Genomic DNA, 21,009 nt, shown 5'->3' on the forward strand with positions numbered 1-21,009 from the left:
GATGTTTGTATGTTTTGGCTCAAGTGCTTTTTTTGGATCCATTTAGTATAATTTAGCAGTTTGGTCAATGGCTTAATCTTTATCTCATCAGACGATAAGTCATTTAAGTGTTAGTTTTTCATACATTGTGAGGTGTTATCTTGTGAGTGAGATTTAACAGTGGCCAGCGTGCTCAGAGAGATTGGACTTTGTATTTTAGTTCAAGAGATTAGATTTTATTTTAGTTGAAGATAGTTGATATTTTTTATTTCTATTTTTTTTTTTCATTTTCTCCCCAATTTACACGGCAAACTACCCAACCCACCCATTAGGACCCCTTTTATCACTGCTAATGCCCCAACACACCAGGAGGGTGAAGACTAGCACATGCCTCCTCTGATATATGTAAAGTCAGACTCCGCCTCTTTTTTTGAACTGCTGCTGCTGATGCAGTGTTGCTGACTAGCATCACAGCACACTCGGAGGAAAGTGCAGTGACTCGGTTCTGATACATCAGCTCACAGATGCAGCCTGTGCTGATCGACATCACCCTTTACAGTGATGAGGGGAGAGAGCGCCATCTACTGTACTCACCCAGAGAGAGCAAGGCCAATTGTGCTCTCTCGGGGCTCCGGTAGCCGATGGCAAGTTACATGAACGGGATTCAAACCAGTGATCTCCTGAGAGCATAGTGGAAGAAATCACATGTACATTCAGTGCAGGAGAACCAACATTCATATCCTGCAGGTCAACGCAGTGTTCTTTAGCTTCCATCGGACATGCCAAAAGCCATGGTACACAATACTAGTGCCTGCCCTATGGAAGTCAATGTACCAATGTTTTTTGCCACATTGTTATGGAGCGTTTCTATTGGTCCATTTGTCATGACGTTTTGTAAATGTGAAGTACATTGTGTTGGTGTCCGGAACCGGTCAGAATTCAGAACGGTGGGTTCCACACTGAAATCCCATCAGATCCAGAGCCCAGTGCAGAGTGGACAGTTGGAATACGGGCTCTTTAACAACTAATAAAACAGGGATTAGACTTCATCCTGTGGGTTTCCTGTCCACAGAGCTCTCTCAGTACACACACACACACTAACACACACACACACACACACACACACACACACACACACACAGCTTTATTCTGAAACTCTGCTTTACTGTTTTGATGCAGAAACTAATGTCTTTCTGTTCTATAAATTTCTGTTACTTGCTTTCGCTTTTTCTTTTTCTTTCTCTCCCACTATTTCTTTCTCGTATATCTCTCACCTTTTCTCTCTCTCACTCTCACTTTCTCACTATTTCTCTTTCCTTTTCTCTCTCCATCTCTTTTACTTGCTCTCACTTTTTCTTTTTCTTTCTATTTCTCTCTCGCTGTTTCTTTCTCGTATATTTTTTATTTTTTCTGTCTCGATCACTCTTGCTTTCTCATTTTTCTCTCACTTTCTCACTATTTCTCTTTCTTTTCTCTCTTTCTAATTCTCTTTCCTTTTCTCTCTCCATCTCTGTTACTTGCTCTCACTTTTTTTTTCTTTCTCTTTCGCTATTTCTTTCTTATATATTTTTCACTTTCTCTGTCTCTCTCACTCTGACTTTCTCACTTTCTCTTTCTTCTCTCTCTTCCTATTTCTCCCTCTCTCTCCTGTTCTCTCTCCATCTCTGTTACTTGCTCTCACATTTTTCTTTCTCTTTTGCTATTTCTTTCTAATATATATCTCATTTTCTATGTATCTCACTCTTGCTTTCTCATTTTTCTCTCGCTTTCTCACTGTTTCTCATTCTTCTCTCTTCAAATTTCTTAGTCTCTTTCCTATTCCCTCTCCATTTCTGTTACTTGCTCTCACCTTTTTTCTCTTTCTCTCTCTCGCTGTTTTTTTCCCCTCATATTTTTTCACTTTCTATTATTTTTGCTTTCTCACTATTTCTCTCACATTCTTTTTCTTACTCTCGGGTGATCTCTCTGTTTCTCAGTGTTTGTCTCTTCCTTATTTATTATGTTTCTTTATCTGTCTCTCTCAATTTCTCACACTCCCTTTTTCTTTATTTTGTTTTTATTTCTCTCTCTTTTTTAATGATTGCTCTTTTTCTTTTTTCTTTTTTGCTGCTCCTTATTGCTTTTTGCTCTTTTACTCTTTTTCTCTCTCTCACTCACTCGTGTTCTCCCTCTCTCTTTCTTCTTTCTCTCTCTCTTACTTTCTCCTGCTCTTTCTCAGTATTTAGCTGATTCAGAGTGTGTTTCAGCTGATGGTTTAGCCAGCTGACACACACCTGCTTCCCGTTGCTCACTCTTTTTCTTCCTCTTGCCCTCTCGCCTTCCATTTTTCTGCATTTCTCTCCATCTGCTTTCAACCAAACCCCTGGTAGCTGTTAGGAGCTGTTAGGAGTAATTACAGGATTAGAGTGAAAGAAAGCATTTTTACTTTTTTCTTGGGTTCACCTGCTTTGAGATCAACTGTTCTGCAATTGGGTTCAACAACCCTCTGGGCTAGAGGGCTACTAGTCTGTAGCACTCTATCCATTACACTTCATTTTTCAAAACAGATTTTTTTTTTGGCCACGTAATGGCTTGGAAAATATCTGGCCTGCTGCCAAACTTCATAGCCGGCCCCTGATATTCAGTTTTCAGAATCAGGAACATTTGTTCGCAGTGAGAACCAAAGAATACTAGGTTCTTCAGCAAAAAACGTTGCCTCTTCTGTTCACCGCCACTGTACAACGACCTCTGTTGATGACATATGATGTGACGTTTTGACGTTTTGCTGAAAAGCACCACAGTTCTTAAAAGCCCGAATGGAACTTGTACAAGAACCAGAGATCTTTTGGTGAAGAATTGCTCCCAGTGTCTAATCAATTCACACCTGTAATAATGTACATACAGATTTGTAAAAAACAAAAAAAGAACCACTTAAAAATGATTTTACCAAATTGAAAACCTCTGGAATATAATCAAGAGAAAGATGGATGATCACAAGCTATCAAACCAAAATGAACTGCTTGAATTTTTGCACCAGGAGTGAGTAGCATGAAGTTATCCAAAAGCAGCGTGTAAGACTGGTGGAGGAGAACATGATGCCAAGATGCATAACAAAATGTGATTAAAAATCAGGGTTATTCCACCAAATATTGATTTCTGAACTCTTAAAACTTGAATATGAATATGAACTTGTTTCTTTGCATTATTTGAGTCTGAAAGCTCTGTATCTTTTTTTGTTGTTATTACAGCGATTTCTCATTTTCTGCAAATAAATCCTCTAAATGACGATATTTTTGTTTGGAATTTAGGAGAATGTTCATTTTACTCAAACATATACCTAAAAATAGTAAAATTCAGGAACTGAATTAATTTGAGTGTATATATAGCTGTATAGTAGAAGATTAGGGTTTGAAGCCGTTAGTTTAGGAACTCTCGCGTCTCTTTTGCGCGGTATATGAGGGAGCTGTGGGTCGTGGTGGGACGTGTTGGCCATGCTGATCAGGAGTGTATTGGATTGTTCTTATCTCCTCCATTGTCTTCATCAGTATGCGCTCGCTGCACTCCCACCGATTAAAGTCATTTGTTAAATTGCAGCTGAACTGTCCCCTGAACTCCAAATGTATTTTGACGTCTGTTTGTCAAGACGCCGCGCGAGCGCTTAAGGACATGTGACGGAACGAGAGCCAACGGAATACTAATACACTCATCAGGAACTCTTCTTTAATACACACACACACACACACACACACACAGGGACACAGGCAGGCACAGGGCCATCTTTATCTCCAAATGATAAAGTACCTGACAGTCACACTCAGTAACACTGTCACTGTCAGCTCTCGCGCTCTCGCGCACACCGCAGATTCCCCCTCTCTCCCTCTCCTGCTCTCTCTCTCTCTCTCTCTCTCTCTCTCTAAATCTGTCTATCTCTTTCTCACCTATTAAATATCTCTCTTCTCTTCTATCTTTATTTCTCTCTCTCCTTTTCTATGCTCTCCCACTCTTGCACTCTCGTGCTCTCACTTTCTCCCTTTCTTTCTCAGACACTGGCTCTATCTCACTCTTGTCTCCTCACTCTTGCAAACGTGTGCTCTGTTTCTCTCTCATGCCACTCTCCTTTATTTCCCTGCTTGTTTTTCTTGTGCTCTTTCTTTCTTTCTTTCTTTCTTTCTTTCTTTCGTTCTCTTTCTCTGTCTCTCTCTCGCGCACTTTCACAATCTCTTCTGTGTTTCATGTGCTCTTTCTCTTTTACTCTCACACACCCTCACTTGCACACTTCTTGTCTTGTCTGCACACTCCGTTTCTTTCTTTCTGTCAGATCCTAACTTATAGCCCTCTCTCACTCTCTCTCTCTCTCTCTCTCTCGCATGCACACACTTTAGCTTTATCCTTTTTGTCTCTTGTGTGCTCTCTGTCTCGCTCGTACTATCTCTTCTATATCTCAGGCTTTGTCTCATTCTCTCTTATGCTCTGTCTTTTTTCTGTTCTCTTTCACTTGTATGTGCTCTCTCTCTTTTTTCTCGTATGTGCACCCACTTCCTCTCCCTCGTATGTGCTATTTTTCTTTCTCTCTCTTTTTATCTCTCGTATGTGTTCTCTCTTTTTCTCTCTCTTGTATGTGCTCTCTCTCTCTCTCTCTGTCTCATATGTGCACTTTCTTTCTCTCGTATGTGGTCCCTTTCTCTCTCTCTCGTATGTGGTCTCTCTTTCTCTTTCTCTTTTGTATGTACTCTCTCTCTCGTATATGCTCTCCCTTTTTCCCGTTCTCTCTCTCTCTCTCTCTCTCTCTCTCTCTCTCTCTCTCAGACTTTCTCTCTTTCTGCTTGAGAAGTAGTTTTATTGTAGTGTGTGTGTGTGTGTATGTATGTGGGGTGTGTGTGTGTGTATTGTGGTGTAGCTGATATTGGCGCTGATATTGAACAGTCTGACTGCACATGCTAAATGTGCCGTCCTTCACTGAACTCAGTAATCATAAACCTGCTCTCCATCTGCCCAGCCAACAGCTGCTTTATAACACACACACACACACACACACACACACACACACTAAACTTTTGTGTGTCTAACTGTCTCTCTCTGTCTCACTCTCTCACACGCTCTTTCTCTACCTCCCTCCCACATCACTGTCAATTTTGGCGAGTATTAATCTGCATTTACGTAAATGTGAGTCCGCATGTGTGTATGCAGGAGTGTGTGTGTGTGTATGTAAGTGTGTGTGTATGCACGAGAGTATGTGTGTTTGTGTATATCAGTGTGTGTGTGTGTGTGTGTGTGTGTATGTGGCATAGATTCTGCCAGAGATGTCAGGTGGGCTCATAAATCAGTTTGAGTCTTGCTTGGCTTTATTAGGTTGGAGAAGTTTTCAGTTTTCACACTCATTATAAACAGGTGACTCACACACACACACACGCACACACACACACACACACACACACACGCACACACACTCACTGTCAGTTTTGGAGTTAAACATTTTAACGTCAAACTGTGACCTCCTAGTCCTCCTAGTCACCATTAAGACTGTAATACTTACCTGTTATATTAAAATATGTACCAACTATAACTGATGGGCGGAGCCTCTGGGGCAAGCTAAAGAGTCATTGGATACGTCAGGGAAGAGTAAAGCAAGCCAGAAATAGAAAATAATATTAAGATATGCACACATCGGTTTATTGTTTGATGTCGACTAGAGGTGGGCGATATAGCCTGAAAATAATATCACAATATTTCATGGTATTTTTGGGATAACGATACTTTTGGCGATATGACAAAACACTGAATAAAAAAATTATTTCAAGAATACAGTACTGAAACAAAAAATTAAAAATAAATTTTATTGATTTATATGATATTGCACACTCCTAACTGAAATATAAAAAATACAAGTTTTTTTTTTATTTGTAACAGAAGTCAAGAATCCAGAATATCATGATTCTAATAATAATGAACTTCAAATATCTCCACATATCCAGGATTAAAGTAAAATAAATGATACTGGACAGATATAATCTATAGTCTCTAGTAGATATATAATGGGAAATGAGAACAGTGTGAATATTTCTTTTGCTAAAAACAGCACAAAAAAAGTAGTACCCTGATGAGATAATTAGAGGTGGGTGGTATGGCTTTGCTGGTTGTGAAGAAGTTTTTATTTTAAATCTTAAAAAGGGGGTTGCACAGTAAAAGAGATTTAGAAAGGGTCTCCGAGTGGTCAAAAAGCGCTGCCACTATGATCGAAAGATCGCTGGTTCAAATCCCGGTCATGCAGCTTGTCATCGGCTGCTGAAGCTCTGAGAGAGCACAATTGGCCTTGCTCTCTCTCTGGGTGGGTACAGTAGATGGCACTCTTTCAACTCATCACTCCAAAAGGTGATGTCGATCAGCACAAGGCTGTGAGCTGCTGTATCAAGGGTTTAAGAACCTCTACATTAAGAGATCATAACTGATGAATCTGTGCTTGTGTTTCAGATCCCGTTCTCTCTGGTTCAGTTTCCTCTGTGGGAATATTTAAAGGTAGGTGATAATTTTCCTTCTTTCTATCGATCTTCTTCGCTCTTTTCTTTCTACAGGCCTTTCTTTCTGTCTATTTCTCTGCTCTCTTCTCTCGTTTTTCACCCTCTCCTGCACTAATTGACTCTGTAATGGTGGGGTAATAAAAGAATAATGGCCTGTTTATAATGGGGCACATTTACGGCTCGGTCGGTCGCACCGGACGGATATTTCTGTTCTTTGCGGTGAATCAGCGGATGGCGTCCGGACCGTGATGGCGGCCCCAGCTGTGATTAAACTCAGCCGTAACTCGTCACCGTTGCCCCGCTGCCTCTCCTCCTCGGTGTGGTCCTGGCCCGGGCCACGGAGAAACCGTTCCTCTTCGGAAAAGCCAGGATGACATCACGTCTCCGGGGCCAGAGCAGAAAATTCCATTAGCGCCTCAGATCCAGTGGAAAAGCCGAGGGAGTGAAATGAAGTGATTGATACTTTCACACGTAGACGGTCCTAAAACAGATCACATTTCAGAGTGATCGTATTCACGATTAATCAACCCGTATTAAAAATGCTGCTGTGGCATTCCATCAGGACTAGAGCCTGGCTGATTTAATGGAGCAGAGCAGACCTGATTATGTAAGATTTAGGACAAAAAAACTCAAAAAAGTCTTTTATGATATTTTATTTATTTTAATTTTCTGAGACACTGATTTTTTTGGTTTTTCATTGGCTGTAAGCCATAAACATCAACAATAAAATAAATAAATAAACGCTTAAAATAGATAATTCTGTGTGTACATCTATATAAAATATGAGTTTCACCTTTTTTTCTGAATTACTGAAAAACAGTAACTTTTCAATAATAATATAATAGTATTTGATGCACCAGTAAATGCTGTATCTGTTTCATAGATTAGAAGTTTTTTCAGTTTAGCTTTGTACTTTGATTGAGTACTAAGAAAAAAAAACCTCAAAAGTAATACTGAAAGTATTATTTTGACAGATTTGTAATTTTTATTCTATACTGTATTTACTCAACTATAACTGAAAGTTAGTATTATACATATACGTAAATAAGTACAACTAATAAGTAAAGTACGAACCTATCGAAAAAATACTTCATACACAATTTAGTTTGTTACAAGCTTGTTAAAACAGTACTTAAAAAAAATATTTCATTTAATTCAATTTAAATTGGCTTAGAAATACCTAGAAATATTCAACTATTTATATATTTAAATACATGAACTTATAAGTATTTAGAAATATTTAACTGTTTAAATATGTAAATAAATGAACTTAGAAATATATAGAAATACTAAACTATTTAAATAAATTAACTTAGAAATATTTAACTATTAAATTTTTTATATATAAATTAACTTTTATAATTAATATTTTATTGTTTTATGTATTGAATTTTGGTACTACTTGAATAAAGTACAACTCTAACAAAATACTTAAGTATTATTTAAATTGAGTACTGTAATTATTATTGTTATTATTTTGATAGTACTACTCAGGTACTTTACTTAAAAGCATAACTTAAATTCTATTCTGTACTATTCTATACTATTGTTAGTATTATTAAGTATTAGTATTAAAAATATGAATAACTGAAGCTGAATAGCGTAGCTAAGTATAAAAAGAAATAAAAAAGTACTTAATTATTACTTTGATAGATTAGTAGTATTACTATTATTTTTAAAATGTATATAATAATTGTTTTAATGTATATCATTATTTTTTTAAATCAGGTACTTTTACCTGATCAAAGTTCTCCTATTAAAATCCTTGTTACAAATCTCTTCTTCTCTTCTATTTTCAGTTACTTGAATTATTGTGTTTTTTTTTTATTAAAATATTTCTCTTTTTAATTATTAAAGCAGTATTTTTGATGGCAGTATGTTTAATCAGCGCATTCCTGTAGTCAGGAGAATTAAGCTATAGTGGAGCGGCAGGATGTTGGAGTGGGATTTTAGGAACTCTTTAAAAGTGTGAATAAAACAAAAGGTCGTCTGAAATCCCCCCTGAACTTCTGCACTACTGTAGTTCTGTGTCTCTCAGTCAGTTACAGTATTTAAGAGAGGCTGATATTCCGCAGACTCTGCACAGATGGCCAGAGCAGAACAAGAGAAGGAGAGAGTGAGGGAATGAGGGAACGAGGGAATGTCTTTGAAGGCGTGTCAAAGAGAAGCCAATGAATGACACTTCTTATTCCACTTGAGGGGGCGAGCACTTAACACTTAACACTTGACGCTCACACACAGCTGCACACGCCGTCATCCTCCAGTGCATTCATTCCCTCATCATCCATTCATCTCTCCATCTCTCTCTCTCTCATCACTGATAGCTTTATTTAGACACTTATCGTCACAGTTGTATTACATCATATCAATAAATATCAAACGCTTTTTTCCTTTCTTCTATAAAAAAGATACAATAAAAGCTTCTGTTTGAATGTTTTCTGGATAAAACTAGTATCTTATGAAATTTCTTACAATTAAAGACAATGTAATACAAACACAATAGAGTTAAACAGACGACACACAAAAAGAGTTTATCCACAGTTCAGGCTAGAAAAAGTAAGTACTTTGTAATGACCTGTTCTCCTACGTTGATTGCTATTAAAACGTGGTCTGGTTGCACTCTAAGTTACAGTCATAGACATCAAACGTAACTATAATAAACAATCAGTTGTATTGTACCATATTTTTCGCACTACAAAGTGCACTTAAAATCCTTTAATTTTCCAAAAAAATCAGCAGTAAGCCTTATAATCCGGTGTACCTTATGTCTGAATTTTACCAGTCAGGTTGTAAAGAGAAGTAAAGCCACTCAAGTTTCAGGTTAGTTCTCTAGAAGTATTAGCATTAGCTGCAAACCGCTTGAAGCGCTAGCTCTTTAGCTGTCTTTGGCAATTCAGAGGTGAGTATTAATGGCCTATAGCCTGCTGCTAACCCCAAATAGCAATGCTGGAACAGCATTAGCATTAGTTGCAAACTGCATGAAGCGTTAGCTCTTTAGCTGTCCATAGGTGAGTATAATTGGCCTGTGCCCTGCTGCTAACCCTGGCTAGCACTGCTGGAGCAGCATTAGCATTAGCCGTTTATTTAACTTAGATTAGCTTTACAGGTCTCTACTACTAGTTACTAGTGTCACATAAAATGATCCTTATAATCTGTTGCGAGTTATGTATGAAAATAATCAGAATAAAAGATGTTTATTGATAGTGCGCTTTATAATGTGAAAAATTAGGTACATATCTTTCACTGAATGTACTAAATTGAGCAGAGCAAAATTGGCTCTGCTCCCTCTGGGGTGGGTAAATCACGCTCTCTCCCCATCACGCTTAAAGGTGGCGCTGGGCGGCACGAGGCATCTGTGAGCCGATGAATCAGAACCTGGCCGCTGTGCTTTCCTCCGAGCGCGCTGGCTGCTCAGGCAATGATTCATCAGCAGCAGCTCGAAAAAAGGAGTGATTGACTTCACACGTGTCAGAGGAGGCGTGTGCTCGTCCGCATCCTCCAAGCGTCGCAGGTGCCACCGGTGATGGGGACGCACAAAATGGGTGGGACGATTGGGAGAAAATGGGGAAAAATCAAAAATAAAATTATAAAAAAAAAAAGTAACTTTTCAATTATATATTTTTTTTTAAGCTGCACTAGTAATTATACTTAAGTAAAAGTAGAAGTAATTTAAAGTAATGCTAAATGAATACAGTATTACATTTTAGGAAGACTTGAGCAAAGTACAAATTTATCAAAATTCTAGTTAAAATTGTATAATCTGATCTCAGTTAACTTATCTCGATGGCTTTAAACTCTGGGCCAGAAGAGCCTGAAATCTACAGGAGCAGTGGTGTCCAATTAGAGGTATTAGAGGGGGATCAATTCCAACACAGTCGTAGCTGTGCTGAGGAAATCACTTATTATTACTCCAGCAGGTCGGGGTCAGAGGTCAGTGTTGTGCAGGTATATTGGCTGGGGTCGAGGTTGGGGTCAGTGTGGACTGACTGGGGTTGTGTCTACTATGAGAATTTGTGTGTGTGTGTGTGTGTGAGAGAGAAAGAGAGAAAGAGAGAGAGGGACTTTCATGTGGTAAAAAAAGACTCCTCACTTTAATCTGAGAGCTAATGAAACACATGAGGCCTCAGAAGGAGTGTGTGTGTGTGTGTAGAGAGAGAAAGAGTGTGTGTGTGTGTGTGTGTGTGTGTGGAAAGCGAGAGTCTCACAGGGGGTTGTAGCCTTTAAGAAAATATTTATAATGATTTCATGCTGCGCTGAAATTGCTTTCCCCTCTGAGGAATCAGCACAGGGCTAATGCTAACACACGCCAGCACAGTTCCAACACATGCTAGGATACTGCTCTGCTAACACACACTAGCACAAGCTAGCACGCACCAGCACAGTACTAATATGCAACAGGTCAGTGCTAACACATACATACACTTTTACAGATTTTATGGATAAGACACATGGGATTATAAGACGGTCTTTCAATGACTGTCTATTTTGTGGTCTATTTCATCATACATAATCTGGCTCAACGGATTATAAGGCGCATTTTGTGCAACAAAAGTAAGGAACAAGGGTGTCGCCATGTTTTCCCTTCTAATGTTTACCTCGGTAAACAAAATTGTTATTATTAAAAAAACAAAAAAAGTAAAACGAGCGCTAGATGTAAATCTACACAGATTTCTCTCCTGAAAAAAAATGCTTCCATTTATTTACAGTAAGCTTAGATTTCCAATATTTTAAACAGTGTGGTTAGCAACAGCACTTAGCGCTAGTAGAAGTCGCCTGCCGCCGCTACACTGAGGAGCCCTGAGTCTTATGGTAAGTCAGGTTGCTCTCAGTTAGCGGTTCGTCTCACATATTTGTGCTTGTTTTAACACAGTAAACACACAGACTACAGTCCGATGTACTCGCCTCTGAACGCCAAAAGAGCTAGTGCTGCGGTTAGCAGCTAATGCTAATACTGCTCCAGCCTTGGTGCTGGAGAAACTTTACTGAAACTCCTGTATAACGCTGTACTTCAGCGGAGTGGATTTGCTGCTCCTTTACAACTTGACTGGTAGAATTCATACAAAAGGCACGCTGGATTATAAGGCACACTGTTGATTTTTGGGAAAATTAAAGGATTTTAATTATAAAGGTTTTTTTTTATAGTGCAAAAAATACAGTACTGTCACACTAAGACAGTGAACTACTGTGCATGGTAAATATTTGCACTCAGACTCAAGCACAACACCTCACAACCTTATTGTATCTTCTCATTGGCCATTTTATTATATTGTATTCTCCATTACTAAACTGATTGGCCATTTTATTAGAAACACCTATGTTATGCACCTCGACCTCGCATCTTAACCCCTTATTAGTTATGCAGACTGATCCGAGTCACTGTTAGAGATCTAGTCAGACCTGTTTAACTGCACTGCTGCCGAAACTGCAACTCTCTCTCTCTCTCTCTCTCTCTCTCTCTCTCTTTCTCTTTCTCTTTTTTCTTCCCCTCTTCGTCTTCCACGGGAAAATGAGCAAATGACATCAGCGTTCTCTGGACATAGAGATGGCTGCCCTCCCTGGTTCCCATCGTCCACTGGCTTTGAAAGTTTTTCATGTTGTGTTGTGCTTTTTTTTTTTGTAACATGTCAGTTCAACCATAGTAATCCCCAATTTTCTCTCTCTCTCTCTTTCTCTCTCTCTCTCTATTCCTCCCTCTCTTTCTCTCCTTCTAGACTGTGTGGTGGAGGAGGCAGGGGGAGCGGCTGGACTCTTGGCAGGCTGCAGTGTGTGGAGCTGTTGCAGGTGTGTGGGATTAGCCTCATCTCAGAGAGCGAGACAGAAAGAGAGAAAGAGAAAGAGAGAGAGAGCATGGAAGAGAGAGAGAGAGAGCATGGGAGAGAGCATGGAGAGAGCATGGGAGAGAAAGAATGGAAGAGAGTGAGAGAGAGAAAAGCAGGCCAAGCCAAGGTCATGCATAAACTTCACCCATCTTCATTCCTCATAAATTCCTTACAGGTTGGATCAGCTGCCCCACGCCGATGAGAGGCAGCCATTGTGTTAGATATTTGAATCCACTGTAATCAATTATATCATTTAATAACATTCAGACTAGTCCTAAACAAGAAGAGCCAATGGAAATCCCAAATGAAAATCTCAAGCGAGAATCCCGAACAAAAATCCAGAACAAGAAGGCCTAATGAGAAGGCCTGACATTAAAACCTAAAAAGCTACTAGAATCCTAAACGAGAAGCCCAAATAAAAATCCAGAGCAAAAAAACAGAACAAGAGGGCCTAACAAGAATCCCAAATATGAGGGGAGAACAAGAATCCGTAATAGAAATCCAGAATTAGAATCCCTAACAAGAATCCAGAATCAGAATTACTAATGAGAATCCCTAAATGAAAATTTGTTTTTAGAATCCCTAACGAGAATCCAGAATTAGAATCCTGAACAAAAATCCAGAATTAGTATCCCTAATGAGAATCCCTAACGAGAATCCAGAATTAGAATCCTGAACAAAAATCCAGAATTAGTATCCCTAATGATAATTCCTAATGAGAATCCAGAATTAGAATCCCTAATGAGAACCTACTGAAAATCCAAATTTATAATTTGTAACGTGAACCCCTAATGAGAATCCAGACTTAGAATCCCGAAGAGAAGGCCTGAAAAGAATCCCTAACGAGAATCCCTAATGAGAATCTTTAACGAGAATCCCTAATGAGAATCCTTAACGAGAATCCTTAACAAGAATCCTTATTGAGAATCCCTAATGAGAATCCTTAACGAGAATCCAGACTTAGAATCCCTAACTAGAATCCCTAACTAGAATCCCTAACGAGAATCCAGACTTAGAATCCCTAACGAGAATCCCTAACTAGAATCCCTAACGAGAATCCAGATTTAAAAGCCCTAACGAGAATCCCTAACGAGAATCCCTAATGAAAATCCTTAACGAAAATCCCTAATGAGAATCCTTAACGAGAAGCCCTAACGAGAAGCCCTAACAAGAAGCCCTAACGAGAAGCCCTAACGAGAAGCCCTAACAAGAAGCCAGACTTGGAATCCCGAAAAGAAGGCCTGAAAAGAATCCCTAACGAGAAGCCCTAACAGAAATCTAGATTTAGAATTACTAACGAAAAAAATCCCTAACAAGAATATAGAATTAGAATCCTACCTACTACTTAAGTAGTAAACTGATGTCTACTGACTGACCATTTTGTTAGAAATACCTTATTTATATCTACACACTTGTTTGCCATTTTATTAGAAACACCTACCTTATATCTTATATTGATACTGATTGGCCGTTTTATTAGAAACGGCCACCTTATATGTCCTCTTTGGCCGTTTATCAGAAACACATAGTCTGCGTAGGTGTAGACGAGACAACTAGGGAGAGAGAGAGAGAGAATGGACATTGCACCCAGAGGAGAAGGAACATGGCTGCTGGCCACTCCACCTGGAGTGTCTGGACTGGGATTGTGTGTGTGTGTGTGTGTGTGTGTTGGTGTGAGTGTGTGTTACATCCTCTACAATTGGTCTTCTCCTCCAGCAGGAATAGTCATGTTTCATGTCTGCAGTTTTGGGTAAAAGTGCAGGAACAGGCTGCAGATGTCTCGCTGCCTCGGCCTCGTGCTCGCTGTGTGTTTATTGCTGTAGGTGGGCGATGTTTGTTATTGTCACTGATGATGTTAACGTAGAGCGCATCGCTATTTAAAGTGATGTGTGATGTGTTGTATCGATGGCGGCCATTACTGTGGGTCAATGTTCTGTGACTGCGATAATGACCAGGCCTAAAGCCATGAGGAGAAAAGAGAGGAAAAAAGAACTAGAACTGGAGGGTATAAAAGTAAAAAAGAATAAGCTAGTAAGATGAACGCCATCTTTCTTCTTACCCATAGACCTCAGTTATCACATATTCTACTACTGTTTTTTTGGACTATGGAGTTCTCTTGATCTGATTTCTCACTGCCCTATGACTTATATCACTGGCCATTTTATCAGAAACACCTACTTTATATCCATGTATTGGCCACTTTATCAAAACACAAGCATTGTATCAAGTATAATTCGCTATTATATTAGAAATAACCACAGATGTGGAGGTCTGTGAAAAATATTTCACACTTCTACTCAGTAATAAAACTCTTGCATCCGGACGGCAATTGAAAAAAAACCCAAAAAAACAGGAGGACTAGTGAGTTTTTTTTTTTTTTTTTTTTGGCTTTCTCGGTCACATGATATCGCGTTTAGTAACTCCTCCATTTCCACTCGCTGTTGTGTTTACTACGTGGATCTCCATGAAAATGCGTGTCTAAAATCTAAGTACCGAGTGAAGCAGTGGACAAATAGCTATTTTATTAAACGCGAGGTGACGAAACTCAGAGATGTGCGTCCGGACAAGGCTAAAATTACCGGAGGACCACAGAGTTCAGAGAAAAACAGTAGAAAAATTTAGCCTGTACTTTTCTCAGAGGATGTCTGAGAAAATTAAACACGTACATGGTCGTACCGGATGGGATTAAAATCACAGAGGACCCCCCCATAAAAGAGAAAATTACCCCAGAACCCCCTGAGAAACTATTCCCGAATGTCCAAATAGGGCTTTAGTCCCTTTGTCCACTGGCCAATTTATCAGAAACACCTACACCTAGTAACTACAGTATTTCAAAATCTACTAGAAAGTCTAGAGTCTAGAAATAGTAGAGACTGAGTAGAGACTGCTGGGTTATGCCTTCTGAATTTAGTATATCCACCTTTTACTTTATATTATCAATAACCTTTTCAAGTAATCCCAAACACATTTAATGATGCCAAGTTCTGGTGCTTAGTTAATGCATTTTTTTTTCTTTTCTCCAGGTGCAGTAGCAGCATTTGTCACAACTCCCCTGGATGTGGCGAAGACCAGAATAATGCTGGCTAAGGTAAGAGGATGGAATTCTAGTTAGCAAAAATAATATATTGTTTAAGCTTAGAGAAAGGTACTCAAGTACAATTGTTTTTCTGTGCTGTTAATTGCGTTAAGAATTTATTTATTATTATTTTTTTAATAACCTTCCTTCATTCGCCCTCAGCATTCCAAAATACATATAATTTTTTTCTCCATTAACAAGCTCAAAGTAGCTATAATTTCAAAGTAACAATAATTTCAAGATGGCGGTGCCTGGAGAACTAAGTCAGTTAATTTGACTAATTTAATTGACTTAATCTCAGTGCCTCGTTTGCAATGTCAAGGCCCCCTAATTCTACCAATAAAGTGTAGAGATACTTTGAGCTTGTTAATAGTCCAAAAATTATGATTTCTTTGCTTGGGCAACACTATGCCCCAATCACTAGTATTATAACCTTTGGGAAACATCAGCTAAAAGCACGGTATTTCGTAATGCCGTGGTTTAAAAGAGGTGGGTTATATGACTAAGTTTATACTTATCATGTTTCACTACAACCCAAGTCCATTTCTCACCGTATTTCTCATTTAACAATAGCTAATAGAACCACATGGGCAAGGGCTAACTTGATAAACCATTCAGAGACGAGTATATTGGACTATAGCCTGCTGCTAACCCTGGTTAGCATTTCTGGAGCAGCGTTAGCATTTTTTCTAGCTCTTTTGTCTTTCAGAGGGAGTATATCGTTCTACAGCCAGTGCGTTTACCTTGTTCAAACAAGCTACATGGGACGAACCACTAGCTATTATTGCCCTGGCTTACCGGAACACTCAGGGATTTCTCAGTATAGCCCTAGCGGTTAGCTGCTAATGCTAATGCTCCAGACTTGGAGAAATTCAGGAATTTAATCTTACTTTAAATAAATGGAAGTGCTTTGCTCACCCGAATAAAAAGTTTTCAGGAGAGAAATCTGTGTAGATTAACTTCCAGCGCTCGTTGACTTTAAAATAAATGTTTTATTATTTTTTATTACAGTTTTGTTTACTTAGCTTAGCTTTACTTAACTTAGTTAGCTACCCCTACTCGGGACCTGCTGAATTAGAAGTTCCTTATAGTTTCTCTTATAATGCACCTTATACTCTAGAGTGCCTTATGTATGAAAATAGACCAGAAAATAGACGTTCATTGAAAATGCTCCTTATAATCCAGTGCGCCTTATAGTTTTAAAAATATCATATTTTTTATTGCAACAGTAACGTTATCTAAGGTGAGAGTGTTTGTGTGATTGGATCCAAAATCTCGGTCTCAGTTGGGGGTACAGTGCCAGAACACTGCTGGCTGTGGTACAACTGTAGCCTAACGGTGTTGTTTAAGGCGACTGTCCACTGATGCCTCGCAGACGGAGAATAAGGTGAACAAACAAAAGTCTCTAATGTAGACAAACCATGAACAGATAGAGAGAGAGAGAACAAGAGAGAGAGAGAGAAAAAGAGAGCAAGAGAGAGAGACAGAGGGTCAGCCAGGGACTCCGGTGACGCACAACATCCATTTTACTCTTGTCTGCGCTGTTGAGACTGAAAGCAGAGCGAGCTGTGTGTATGAATGGTTGATGTCAAAGTATGACTGTATACTCTGCACCGTTCCAACTGTCTGAGAACACAAGCACCTTCAATCTCAGGAGTTTCTAGTTTCTAGTTACTGTCCTTACACACCTGCCTCAGCTCTAGGGCTGCACAATATATCGTTTAAGTATCGTCATCGTGATGTGCGCATGCGCAATAGTCACATCGCAGGACGTGCGATGTCACTTAAGGCGAATAAATCAAACACTTTATGTTGCGATGGTTTGATTCTTGACACAAGAATAAGATACACAGCGCTGTCTCTGTGTCTGTGTGAGTGACAGGCTGCTGCTGCCTGAGAAGCCCAAGGGGGAGGAGGAGCACAAGGGGGAGGGGGGAGGAGTAAACACGAGATAACCACGCATGGCCTTCATCCACATGGTTGGGCACATGCTTGTAAATGAACGTGTGGAAAGCTGTGCACCTCAGTCCAGCACAGTTTTGCTGTGCAGATATTTCCAGCTACAGCTGAATTCATGCTTTTAATCCCAGAAAAATGCTTTTATTTACCTTTTAAAAAGCCAAATTTAAATGCCTGATTAAAGGGCTGATAACCATTGTTTTGCTGTTTTCCTCGCTTTTAACTTCAGTCACTTTATTGAAGCAATAAGAGCTCAAATCTTCTTTAAGTTACCGGATAGCATCTGCTGTCCGTATATTCAGTGTCTTGCAAAAGTATTCATACCCGTTGAACTTTACCCCACAAGCATACATTTCATTAGTTTTTTTTATTAAGTTTTATTGAGATTTTAAGTGATGGACCAACACAATGTAGCACATTGTGAAGTGAAATAAAAATACAGGTTTTTAAAAAATTGAATCAAATAAAAATCTGAAAAGAGTGACATTCTTAAGTATTTATCTCCCCTATATCAATATTTTAGGTTTATATCTCTACCAGCTTTGTGCTTCTAGAGATTGAAACTAAGAACGGCAATTCGGGACGCCTAGTGGTCCAGCGGTCTAAAGTGCTGCCACTATGATTGTTAAAAATTAGATTGCTGGTCCGGATTCCAGTCATGCAGCTTGCCATCAGCTACCAGAGCCCCGAGAGAACACAATTAGCTGTGCTCTCTCTGGGTGGGTAGATGGCGCTCTTTCAGCTCATCACTCCTATCAATCTGTGAGCTGATATTTTGGAAAGATACTACTGATGCTACATCAGCAGCAGTTTAAAAAAAAAAAAAAAAACAGGTGGTGGCTGACTTGTCGGAGGAGCCATGTTCTAGTTTTCACCCTCCTTGTGTTGTGGCATCACTAGTGGCATCACAAATGAAACTTCTTATGTCTTTCTTTCAACAATGCTTTTCTTCCTGCCACTCTTCCATAAAGGCCAGATATATTGAGTCCATGACTTATAGTTGTTCTGTGGACAGATTTACCCTCCTGAGCTGTGGATTTCTGCAGTTCCTCCAGAGTGACCATTGGAAATTGAATGTTCTCTCCATCTGGCACCCACTATCGGTCCTCACTCAAACTCATTATGTCGTGGCATAAATATACAGCCCAGTATTCAGCCTCACTCACAAGATAACACCACACAAATGATACAAGTGAATGACAACATCCCTTGAAGTCATACTTCATGATCAGTTTGCATGCTACTATTCCATGACTTCTGTTATATCAGTGTACTATTTGAAGAGATCTGACTTTTATGGAGAAAATCAGAAGGGCCTAAAACTGAACCATGGGGAACACCTGCAGTCATTTCAGTACAGTGATGAAGCTCATCTTCATCTCTCTCTCTCTCTCTCTCTCTCTCTCTCTCTCAGGCTGGGACGAGCACAGCGAGTGGAAACATCCCTCTGGTCCTGTACGAGGTGTGGAAGAGTAAAGGAGTGTTGGGGTGAGTATTAATGAGTATTAATGCGGTGATTAGATGGTGTGGTTTATATGGATGGTGTTGAGATGCTCTGAAGAGTCAGTGTTCTGATATTCCCAGTGCTTCTCCCTCAGCTCCCACTTCAAAACACTGACCTCTGCTCTCTCTCTTTCATTTTTTTCTTTCTTCCTTCTTCAGTTCCTTTCTCTTCTTTTGATGTTTGTGTCTCTTCTATTTTCCTTCTTTTCTTTTGATCCATTTAATCATATTCTATCTTTTCATCTTCACATTTTTCTTTCATTCCCATTTTATCTCTTCACTTGCTTTTCTCTCTTCTCATCTTTTCCTAATCTTTTTAGGTCTTTTCATCTCCTCCCTTTTATTTTATATTCTTCTTTCTTGCCTCTTTTTTTGTACTTTTATCTTCTCTCTTTTTATTGTTAACTGTTTTCTTATGTTCTTTTTTCTTGTGTTGTCTTTTCTCTCTTTTTCATTTGTTATTTCTCTTCTCCTTTTTCCCCATTAATGTATTTTCTAATCTATTATGTTCTCTTCTGTTCATTTTATCTCTTTTCTTGTTTTTGTTTCTTCTTTACTTATCTTTTAATGACTTTTCATCTTATTTCATCTCTTTTCTTTTTCCCCTTTTCATCTCTCTTCTTGTCTCATCTTCTTTTCTTGTCTGTTTTGTTCTTTTCCATTTAATCTCTCCTTATCTTTTCTTCTTTTTCAGTTTTATTTTATAATGCTTCTCTTTATTTTCTCTTTTCTCTTCTATTTTCTCTATTGTCTTTGTGCTTTCTTTTCATTTCTCTTCTTGTCTCGTTTTTTCTGGTTTTCTCTTCTGTTCTGTTCTTTTTTATTTTTCTCTTTTTTTCTCCAAATTTTCCCCTTTTCTTCTTTTCTGTTTTCTCCTTCTCTCTTTCCTTCTCTCTGATTTTTATGTACAAAGAATGTTTTTTTTTACTTCTACATTCTTCCTTTTTTAAACGCTAATATAAGAGTTGCCTGGTTAATTTTTACAGTGTTCCATGTGGTTGCTCTGGTGTTGCTAGGTTATTTCTACAGTGTTCCAGGTGGTTGCTATGTTGTTGCTAGGTTATTTCTACAGTGTTCCAGGTGGTTAATATGGTGTTGTTAGGTTAATTTTTACAGTGTTCCAGGTGGTTGCTATGGTGTTGTTAGGTAAATTTTTACAGTGTTCCAGGTGGTTGCTATAGTGTTGCTAGGTTATTTCTACAGTGTTCCAGGTGGTTGCTATGTTGTTGCTAGGTTATTTCTACAGTGTTCCAGGTGGTTACTATGGTGTTGTTAGGTTAATTTTTACAGTGTTCCAGGTGGTTGCTATGGTGTTGCTAGGTTTTTTCTACAGTGATCCAGGTGGTTGCTATGGTGTTGCCTGCTTTATTGTCTTTTCCTCTTTTCATCTCGTCTTTTTCTTTTCTGTTCTGTTCTGTTCTTTTCCATTTTATCTGTCCTTTCATCTTTTCTTCTCATTTTTCCCCTTTTCATCGCTTCTTTTCATTTTCTCTTTTATTTTCTCTTCTATGTTTACCTTTTTGTCTCTTCTTTGTCTCTTGTTCTCTTCTCTTCTCACCTTTTCATCTTCTCTCTTCTCTTTGCTTCTCTTTTATATCTTCTTTTTTCCCCAAATTTTCCCCTTTTCTTTCTCTCTAATTTCATGTACTGCTGATAAATAATCTCTACATAAAATAATGTTTTTTTTTCTGCAGTAATACAGTAATTATTTTTTAAACTCTATCAGAGAGAGAGAGCGAGAGAGAGAGAGAGAGAATCAGTAGAGAGACGGAGGTCTACAGGCTCTCTCTCTCAGAGCAGCAGTGCAGCTGTATGCCTCGGACAAATTGGCCAGCTTAAAAGCCGTAATTATGATAATGGCCCCAATTGCAGTCTAGTGAAGCCAGAAAGTGCTTCCACATGTTAAGCCCCGCCCCCGGTGCCCTGTGTGGCACTCCTGACCGCACCAACCAAAACAACTACAGTTAAAGCTGCTACAGCACCACACTCGCTTTGAAGAGCCGACCTCACGAATGCTGTTACACGATCCCCCCAAATTACCCAGCGCAGGCTAGTCAGGCTAATGGCGACGGCACAGCCGTGCACAGGGTTCTGTTTACACACAGTTTACCGCTGTGTTTTCTGTAGCTGTTTATTATCATCGCTGTAACTGATCATCAAAATATATATTCAACGCATT

At 39.0% G+C, this 21,009-nt stretch overlaps 2 protein-coding genes across 4 annotated transcripts in view; both read left to right on the forward strand.

Annotated features, from left to right (window-relative positions):
• Positions 1–21,009, forward strand: part of LOC103029679 (solute carrier family 2, facilitated glucose transporter member 9-like) — a 1,095,244-nt gene that overhangs the window by 665,415 nt on the left and 408,820 nt on the right. The window lies entirely within an intron of this gene.
• slc25a26 (solute carrier family 25 member 26) overlaps positions 1–21,009 on the forward strand; it is a 69,588-nt gene that overhangs the window by 39,625 nt on the left and 8,954 nt on the right. The window contains exons 6-9 of the mRNA XM_022682370.2: positions 6,427–6,471; positions 12,185–12,254; positions 15,316–15,380; positions 18,742–18,815. Of these exons, the coding sequence (XP_022538091.1) occupies positions 6,427–6,471; positions 12,185–12,254; positions 15,316–15,380; positions 18,742–18,815 (254 nt within the window). The remainder of the gene's footprint in view (positions 1–6,426; positions 6,472–12,184; positions 12,255–15,315; positions 15,381–18,741; positions 18,816–21,009) is intronic.

This window comes from Astyanax mexicanus, chromosome 24 (assembly GCF_023375975.1).
Source record: "Astyanax mexicanus isolate ESR-SI-001 chromosome 24, AstMex3_surface, whole genome shotgun sequence".
Classification (NCBI taxonomy): Eukaryota; Metazoa; Chordata; class Actinopteri; order Characiformes; family Acestrorhamphidae; genus Astyanax; species Astyanax mexicanus.